General features: G+C 36.5%; 1 protein-coding gene across 1 annotated transcript in view; it reads left to right on the plus strand.

The window, feature by feature from the left end:
* Window positions 1-2,455, plus strand: part of ELOVL6 (ELOVL fatty acid elongase 6) — a 44,556-nt gene extending 42,101 nt beyond the window's left edge. Inside the window, exon 4 of the mRNA XM_088132979.1 lies at window positions 1,716-2,455. Coding sequence (XP_087989105.1) covers window positions 1,716-2,140 — 425 coding nt within the window. The 3' untranslated portion in view covers window positions 2,141-2,455. The remainder of the gene's footprint in view (window positions 1-1,715) is intronic.
* Window positions 2,456-10,520: the final 8,065 nt, after the last annotated feature.

Genomic DNA, 10,520 nt, shown 5'->3' on the forward strand with positions numbered 1-10,520 from the left:
GATGCTGTAAGTTTAATTGGAACTTGCAGAGCGCATTTGCATAGTTTTAACAAATCTTCATGGCATCTTTAATATTTAATTATTTTTCTGAAGTGTCATGTAAGGGTTAACATAATGCAGATTCATAAAAAAAAATATCTTCATATGCCTATATGTCAGAGTGAGTTGATCAATAGTTCTGACAAGTGATTTGTTTCATTTGCCCCATGCAGATGACTAATTAACAAGATGCCCTAGCATATACAGCTTACATCCAGGTGCCAGACCTCATGTCCCAGAGACATTCTATCCCATTTCGCTAACCGAGGGGCAGAAGCAGGCCTTTTCAAAGGGCCCTATCCCTTTGTTATTTTTTTTTCAGGTGTTTTTATCCTGCCTTTCATCTTTTTTACTTTGTCTTTCACTCAAGGCAAAGAACATATCTAATACTCCTTCCTCCTCCTATTTTCCCCACAACAACAACCCTGTGAGATAAGTTGGGCTGAAAGAGAGTGACTGGCCCAAAGTCACCCAGCCGGCTTTCATGCCTAAGGCGGGACTAGAACTCCCAGGCTCCTGCCTTCTAGCTTGGGGCCTTCACCACTAGACCAAACTGGCTATTCTCCATCCTGAAATATTCTCTATCCTGAAATCTGTAGTGCTCCATGTCCCTGTCTCTCATAGAATAACAAATTGCTGGCTTTTTAATAGAGCATGATAATGAAGCCAGGGATCGTTTTAACCCTCTTTATGCTCTGCTTTGCTGAAGTGTCAGTGCATATAATGCACATTTTCATGTAAGACAAAGAGAATTCTTTGTTTTTGTTTGTTTTTTGTTCATCATAAAATGAAAACCAGCATGATAGTGCTAACTTATTTCACCTATTTGTTTTCTTTCTCCTTAATTTTGTCTGTATTGTAATTGTAATTCAGGGGACTTTTTTTTTCAAAGGGGTTACTCACACAGGAACAGGGGTGTCCACAGCGATGGTCACTGGCTTTGAAAAGGCTGGCACAAGCATTTGTAACATACATTAGATGCATATAAAAAGAGGCAGGGCTTTGCTTACCTGGTGAGACCACTGACTATCATTGCAGATACCCCTGGATAGATATGCCTCTTCTTACAGGTAAGTTTTGGGTGTTTGTTACCTATTATGCTATTATTTTTCTCTCTAAAGACCTGAAGAGACTAAACAAGGTTAATCAGGGCTGGAGCATATTATCATGATCTCAGAAAGTATATAATTAATTTAGAACATAAGAATTTTCTTTATTGCTATTTAACTGACCTTAATTTAATTATGCTAATACTACAGGAATAATTATTATCCATTCTAGGAGTACTATATAACAGATTGTCATAAAGATGTATTAAAGTGAAGTTTAATAACTTATGAATGTTGTCTTAATTATTTCTTGTGTAACTTGTCCTTATTAAGAAATGTTCATTGAATCTGAGATTAGGGCATTACAGGGATTTTCATTATGATGTGATTATACAAACAAATACAAAAGGACACAAATTAGAGATTTTAAAGCCAGTTTTAAGGTGTCATTGCATTCAAAATATTCCTTTAGGAAATCCTTATTTTTATGTTAAAAAAGCACACACATTTTTAAACTGATCGAATGTTTCAGGGTATTTCAAAGGATTTCCTTGGTGTCTTCTCTTTTCATAGAACTATGTTGCGCAATATACATGTTTATTCTATTCTATTTTTCTTCCTCTCTAGGAGACACAATATTTATTATTCTTAGGAAACAGAAGCTTATCTTCCTCCATTGGTATCACCACATTACGGTACTGCTGTATTCTTGGTACTCATACAAGGACATGGTGGCTGGTGGTGGCTGGTTTATGACCATGAACTATGGAGTACATGCAGTCATGTACACGTATTATGCCTTGCGGGCTGCAGGCTTCAGAGTATCACGCAAATTTGCCATGTTTATCACCTTGTCACAGATTACGCAGATGTTCGTTGGCTGCATAGTCAACTACCTGGTCTTCGCCTGGATGCAACAAGGCCAGTGCCATTCACATGTTTACAACATCGTTTGGTGTTCACTCATGTACATCAGCTACTTTGTGCTTTTCTGTCATTTCTTCTTTGAGGCATACATTGGCAAGACAAGGAAAGCGAGAAAGGCTGAGTAAAGCTAGGAATACTGCTAAGCCACCGCTCAGGTCATCGACCAAACAGGAAACACAAAGCAAAACGAAATGGCACAACAAAAACCATTTATATGTGGTGCAGATAAAACTCAGCAGCTGTGGACAGATAAGTTTGTTCAAACCAATAAATTTATGATCCTGTCATGGTAAGGACTCGCGGAATGATCTTGCATCTTAGCAGGCTGCTGTAAGACATCTTCTTTCTTGCACCTCTTAAAGCAAACATGCATTTAGAAAAAAAGGAAAAGAAGATCAGAATTTTGCAAAACAAAATATTAAAATATATGGTTTCCCTGATCATAGATGACTTTTATTTTAAATGAAATTTATATATTCTTTCTAACTTTTGTTTTTAAAAATACAAAACTTGAACAAAATTTAAGAAGAGGAAACATACAGTCTGTATCCTAGGAATATACAAAGCTGCCTTACGCTGTCAGAGCATGGTTCTTCTAGTTCCATCTTCTCTGCTCTGACTGGCAGCAGTTCCCCTAAGCCTTGGGAAATGCCCTGCAAGTGGAGATCCTGTTTTTTATACCCAGGAATCTAGGGATTAAACTTTGGACCTTTCCACAGGCAAAGCATCTGCTCTCCCATTGAGTTAAGGATCCTCCTCATATAATGCCAGAGTTTCTGCAAAGTGGGGAAAAGCTTCTTCTTGAAAGGGTTGCACTCTAGGAAGCCAAGTTATAAAAACGTAAGGTTCCTATCAAAGCTCTTGTTAGGGCAGCCATTTAAATTCCACTGAAGTACCACATGAGCGAATGGTATCTGTGTGTGCATGAGAGAGAGTACGGATGCCTGTGTTCACATATATTCTGTATTACGCTGTCAGAAGATCTGGTATGAGAGTGAAATTAAAGATGTAGGATGAGACAATAATCTAAGAACTGAATATTCAGAAATGCATTAGGAAGCATTTATTCAAGTGCATTTTCAGTCCAAAACATGACTGAGAATAGTTTAATATTGAGTCAATTAGTTAAATTTGCCGGAGCTACTGATAATGGAAAACAGGAGAAAAAAGGGGGGGTAGGAAATGGTCTTTCACAGCAAGCCAATTTGCAGAGACCTCTTCAGCTACTGTGTTGTAATGGCCAATTCTATTCTACTGTTTCAGATGCAGAGGATGTCTAAAAGTACGATTGTGCAGTTTTCATTTAGTTGGTGTATGTCATCTGAATCACTTATCCAGAGTTATTTCCAAAAGCCAGAATCGTTCAAAATAAGGGAATGCAAGTGTTAGAGTAGGACTGGTCTTTGGAACAAAGTATTCTGCTTCCAATATCTTCTCTTTCTTCCTGTGGATGCCAGTGGAGGCTCACAGCTCATGACCACAAGTCATTGTTAAGAGAACTTGTAATTTCTTTATCATATATCATAAATAGAGATACAGTTTTCAATGGTGTGTGCAGATTGCTGCTCCTGGCAAACAAGTCTAAGAATCCAATTACTGTGAGTGTGGAACCATCATAGGCAGAAAAAAAACAGAAGCTATCCTAGGATAATAGAGCCCTGAAGATACATGATTAAGTGCAATTGGAATGAAAGGTACAAAGACAAGCAAAAATTAGCTTTGGAGAGATGTTAGCATTAGGTAGATCAGGAAAAAAAATACTGTGGTATGGTATATATTTTATATTTTTATGAACTTCAAAGAATAGATATCTGCAACTTTAAATAGCATTTTACAGACTGTATATGACTTTAGTTAACACTGTGCTTCTGTATTTACTTCACAAGCAATGCAAAGATGTTTAAAGTGCCCTCCTGTGGTCACTTGGAGATACTACTCTAGAAGGCAGACAATGCAATCATACTGGAAGCTTTGAAGAAGGCAAATCCTGAATGGAGTAATTGTACTGCAACAAATTAATGTGCAGAAAAACTTCATTCTTACTTTTAAAAAATCCATAGGAAAAATATACTGTAGCATCCTTGATTGCTTAAAAAGACATTTGGTTCTTCAGTCAGCTGCAGATAAAAGGATAACATATTCCACTCTGAACCTCAGAGAAATAGCTGAAAAGAGCCATATTTTCTACAAAGAAAAAGTAGATTGTATTATCTGTGAGATTTAAGTCTTTACAAAGCCAAATAAAATATATAACATTCCTGATACTTCAAAGAAACAAGTATGTAAATTTAATGTTCCAAGTGTGTTAACATAATATTCTCTCATTTCTATACGTTTGATTCTTTTAAAGTTAGAAGAACTAGAAGAAACAATTAAAAGCTGCTGTTTTACATACAGAATCAAACATACATGTAACTACATATATAACCCTTATATGAGTTGTCCAAAAAATTAATTGGGGCCAAGCAGAATCACTTTTTTTCTAATGCAAAATGTTGTCAACTTTCTTGCTTTAACCTAAGACTGTACAATGCATAAGTAACTTTACCTTAATTTAGCTTCAACTGTGCTGTCTGTCATTCATGACCAATGTAATAATCCTGTTAGACATAAGAAGGGCTTTCAGTGTTTCACAACGTTCAGGAAAACTGCTACATTCTGTATTATGTGAATTGTATTTTAGGGTTGTGGGGGCTGCGGGACTGAGAAGCTCTCTGAGGCTTAATCATAACTGTGAAAAATCGAAAAAGGTTTGTAGCTATGTCATTTAAGTTATTGGTGTTCAGACATTGTTATACATTACAAGAATAACAAAAGATATTAAGTAGAACATAAAAATGTAATAGTAAATTATAGGACTTATAGGGTACATGAACATTCAATTAAAATGTAGACAATGTTATTTGGGTGTGGGAGTAGGATTTGATTATATTCCACAGTAAGTCTTCCTTTGCTTTCTTCTCCCACAACAAATACCTGAAGCAAATCAAAAGCCTGGAAGAGTTGTTGGGAGTAGTACAGGTAGTCCCCAGGTTAAGAACGTTTGGGTTACAGATGACCCATAGTTAAGAACGGAGCCTATTGTAGCAAAATTTGAGTTAAATACACAATGGTTTGAGTTCATTACGCAACACTACTTATACAGTATTATACAGTAATACTGTTCTGGCTTACATACAAATTTGACTTAAGGACAGACCTTGGGAACGGAACTTGTTCTTAAACCGAGGACTACCTGTAGTTGGTAACTCGCAGCTGAGCCCTTACCATCTGAATCTTTCATGTCTCTTTTAACTATTTCCATGTAAACTGATCTCCTGCTTATTCATGGGAAACGTACTTGGTTTTTTTTTTAAAAAAAATGGTATTTCACAAGGGAGGCTAAGAATTTTATTATTATTTCTGCTCCCTGTTAACCAAAGGAATGGACTACATCAACAAGACCACATTGATTTAAGAGTTTTTTCCTGCTTTATTCTAGTATTAAGAGTTGTGATAAGTAGCCATTTAAATGCATTCTTAGTATGACTTGTGAGGATGCTTTGACAGGGCAGTTCTATTCAAACGCAAGACATCACAGAACTCCACATAGAGCATTTCAGCCTCATTCCTCTTCCATTTGAAATTGAAGCAGTTATGTGTTACTTTCGAAAAGGGAAGTGGTATTATTATTGGAAACAGAAATGAGACACTGAGAAAAATTGATATTGCACTTAGGAGTGCAACAATAATAGTAATTATAAGTTGAAAATTAATTGTTATAAAATGTATCAGAAGAACAGACATATTCTGTCCAAAACTAAAATATTTACATCCCAATTTTCCCACTCAAATTACTGGTCTGAAAAGTGTTTGGTTGTAGCTTGTTGATGCCCATTTTCTCTTACTATATTTGTAAATGAGCATTTTGTGTATCTTTTGCAAATATATATTGCAATGCATAATGGCTTAACCCTTATCACTCTTGATATTCTTATCAGAATAAATTCAGCTAGATTACTATTTAGCAATGACATTTGGGTTAAGTAATTGCAATATCTGCAAAATATTTTTCCTTATTGGAAAGCTCTTTGGAAACCTTGATTCCTGAAGCTCCATAAACAGATTATACTCTTTGCCAAGTTATTTGTACTTTTCTTAGTTGGTGCCATCCGCAGAGTCTGTTACTTTAACAGTTTAGGTCACCAAGGTATAGTGAATAAGTTAGATATACTTGCATGATCTATTCTTTAGACCTAAAGAAGCTACAGATTCTGCAAATTGCCTGAAAAATATGTCAACTAGCACATCTGGAATTACAAACAATCCAGCACTGATGGTCCCGTTTTAGACCATAGATTATATTAAGGCAAATTTTTCCTGTCACGGTAAACTTTTCTTGTTGAGCAACCCATTCATAGTTTTCAGGCTAAGCAGCCACCTTGTGGGCTAAATCTAGAACTGAGTCATGCTTAAGCATGCTGATGTCAGTAGATTTAAGCATGTCTGTCTTGGCTGAGTGGTTTTAGAAATAGGGGACTCATGAGTGTATAGAGAGTAGCGCAACTAAGAAGAAGTCATCTAAAGGTAGAACAGTGCCTATATGAACAGTGGTTTGCAGAATCAGTGATGCAGAAATATGTCTTAGAACTTTGGGTCTCCTGGAGAATGGGTGAGTGAATAGTTTGCAAGGCTGGCCATACAGTCATATCATGTTGACTCAAAAACAAGACCCACCTAGTTCAAAGGGGCTTATTCCCCAATAAGTTGGTGTAGAATTTTACCCTAACCATGTCCACACTATAGCAGTCCACTCATAAATCAGTCCTAAAATCTGTCTCAGTTGTTTATCACCAATGGGCAGTTTGCATCCCAGGCACTTACCCATTTTAGAAAATAATTTTACTGCATTTGTATATGAAAGGTTAGCTTATTTGCATTTATTCAGAAGTAGAACATGTAGCTGAAAAATAAATGATGACATTGATTTTTAAATGGAATGGTATGTAACACAGTTCATATGATGCCAGTATTTTGAACTAACATTAAGGTGTGTATCTCCAATAAACCATCCAAAAACAATCCAAATCAGTGGTGAAAGTTGGCTTGAGCCAAACATAGAGGGATAAATGTTTCAAAGCCATGATTAGCAGTTTTCTTGCTCTATGCTTGTGAGTAATTGGGAGTCTTCTTCTCCCCCCTTCTCTTTCTCTTTCTCTTTCTCACGAACTCTCCAGGAGCTTTTTCTCTTCCCTAGGGTCAGCCTCTTTCAAAGAAGGATTTTGAATATAACCATCTAGGGGAAAAACATGGGCTTGACCACTAAGCACTCAATTCCCCATAATAAATTTAATTAATTTAACACATTTCTATACCACATGACGCTTAGTACAGCCTGGAAGCATACCCTGATGGGCATTTTACCTGGTATTTAGATATTCACCAGGTGAATTTCCCAAAGGTTATATTTACTGGGAGCTCTGATACTTATAATTCCATTGCAAGGATGCCAAAGAACACCTCAGAGAATGCTGTCTTCCTCCTCCTCCTCCTCCTCTTCATCATCACCATCATCATAGGAGAACGCAGTTGTGAGAAATAATTATCATTCAGAATTCCTTGACATACAGGAAGGAATTGTTTTTCCACCCTTTGTTTCCCAAATTCAGCGGCACATTTTCTTGGGGGTAAAGCCCACTGAAGGCCTTCTTGTGGAAATTTAATTCTAATTTAATATATATGGTTAAAAATCAGCAATTTCGTTTCTTCCCTCTGTCATTCTATTCCCCAAGAAAAAAGTTTTGAAAAACATTCTAGTTTTCAGCATAATAGTTTTTGTTTTTTGTAAAAACAATTATTTTCTTTTTTAAAAAAGCAACGTGTCAATATGGTTAAAATGGCCCTGAAATAATCATTGTAATTTTGAGCAAGGCTGTAAAAAAGTGTGTTAGTAAACAAAAATTAAAAATGAATCTATACTCTGAACTTTTACTATCCACCTTTTAAATAGTTTCTTGCAGAATGAAAATAGGAACTCTATTTTCTATTTTTATATGTGTAGATAGGTCATGATTGAGGAGGATATCACTAAATGCTGATGTGGATCACAGTAACTGGTACCCCTTGGAAAGGAAAGATACAGTTGATTAAGGATAAGGATAGGGTAGGATTAAGGATAGGATAGGGATCTATTTTTTCATCGAGCCATAAGTCACTGGTAACAAAGTAGCATGTAATGCCATCCCCCAGCTGGGGGGAAAGGAATTTCATTTTCAAATTTCATAATTAAATTCATCATAGAGATTGGGCTAGGAATCACACTATGGTTTGCTTAACCTCGGTTTTTTTTAATAAACCACAATTGGCTGTGATCACATAACATGCAAAGATGCCATCCACAATGGCTGATTCATGCAATATAATGAGCCATAACCCAACAAATTATATTGGGGCTCAGGACTGAGTTTTATAAAGTGCCCATTTACCTTTTCAAATGCTTTATTCTGGCGGATGAACTGATGTGAATTTCTAAGATTGCATTGTGAAAACTACAGTACCTTGTATTTTTACAGCAATGGCAACCACTGAGTTATGTAATCTCAGTTGAATTAGATCAGCTTTGTCAAAAAGGAGAAAAATTCTTACCGGTCCTTTCAATCCACTGCGGTTATTGCAGCATGAATAATACTCTATTTTGAACCAAACCAGCTGAAGTTTTTCTTGGGCAATGGGAGATGCCATGATCTCTCCCCAGCTGCCAGTTGTTTCCCCTGCTTCAGGGATATTGCTCAAGAAAGACATGTGATTTGATCATTAAATCTGCTTAGTAGGATACCAAGCAACTGCATACCAACATCCAAGCTTGGGTGAGTCCTCACATGATTTTCCAAGGCAATTACTCATCTCAATGTGTCAACAGCAGTCTAAGTAACTTGCCAAGCGCTTAATTTCTTCTAGAGTCTTACTGTCTAGCCAAAATGGGACCATTTACACTGTATCTTTCCTACAGTGCCCAACTTGTTTACAGGTGTCCTGATCTCACCTGTCTTCATTCTCCAGAGCCATTTTGCTCTTCAGTGTCTTAAAGCTTGAACCAGATGTACGTTCAAATTGAAGTTGTCTGTAAAATATCTATAATGATTAGGAATAGCTTTATTTTGCCATTTTCAAATATGGATGTTTCATTACATAAAAGGAGAGTTTTTAATTTTATTTTATTTTGGTATATCAATATTCTAAATAAAATGTGATTTTTTTTTTTGGTTTAAAATAACACATTTGTCTGTGTCTTCTTATATATGATATACCTTTTTTGTTCAAAAAATGTATCAATATATATGTGGTTGCAGCCTATGTAAAAACATTCTGCGAGAAAGAAAAGTATCGTACTCTTGTTAAACTGGTGTCCAAAAAGCCCAATGAAACTATTTCTAGTCAGTATCCTAAAAATCCTTATAAATCTTTGTTTCTAAGGGAATTCCAGAGAATGACCGTAGTTTAAAACTAAGCAAATTAAATGGGCTTGTGCTGACTGGAACTCTCTGTGTTGCTAGTCTTTCTTTCTATTTCTTTATGGGGGGAGAAATAAAAACATGTTCTTGTAAACCCAATCTCCAAAAATCCATATTGAGATAAAACTATTCCTGGGCAGCATTTTGACCATAGGCCCTGTTTTTATTTTCCAGTGTTATGAGCCATAACCTAGCACATTAGAAGTTGTGGGTTTTTAAGGAAACACAGCACTCCACATTGCTATCCTATTAATTTCTATTTTGTTTTTTGATGCAAAAGAAAAACATGTGCAATGAAGAGCCAGGCTAGCACTCCATTTCAACACTGAATATGTGATCAATTTATAGTATACAGTGGTACCTCGGTTCACGAACTTAATTCGTTCCACAATTCTGGTCGCGAACTGAATTAAATTTCCCCATAAGGTTCAATGTAAATAAGGTTAATCCGTTCTGAACCATATGTTGTTTTTTTTAACCACAAAAATATGAAACAAAGTACAGTACAGTACAGTATGAAGAGAGAAAACACTAACCTTGCTTGAGGCGACACCAAAAAGCTTCACAGCAAGTGTCTTTCTGTAACCGCGATCTCACCTAGAGGAAGCCATGACCACGTGTCAGAGCAGGGAAGATGGCTGCGGGTCGTGTTTGTCACCCAATGCAGAGTTCATGAACGGAAGCAAAAAATTGCGAATGCTGCTGTCTGCGAACCGAATTGTTCGTGAACAGAAGAACCGAGGCATTACTGTAATTACTTAAAATCATCTCTGTGCCAAGTATTGTTTTTTTTCTGCAGAGTAGCAGCCCTCTGTCTTGAATCTACCTCTTCCTAACTAATAGCTGCTTTTTCATGCCTTGGTCCTTGGTCCCAGTCAGAGCTTTTGCTGTGAAATAACTTGAAATACATTTGTGTAACAGCATGCATGCCTGGGAGAAGGCGGTGAACAAAGCCAGGAACAAGGTGGCATGACAAACCCAAGGAAGATATGTTAATTGAGCCTGGACTGAGTAC

Source organism: Python bivittatus, unplaced genomic scaffold (assembly GCF_059951505.1).
Source record: "Python bivittatus isolate LINGU-HERP-01145 unplaced genomic scaffold, Pbiv_v1 ctg000070_np1212, whole genome shotgun sequence".
NCBI lineage: Eukaryota > Metazoa > Chordata > Lepidosauria > Squamata > Pythonidae > Python > Python bivittatus.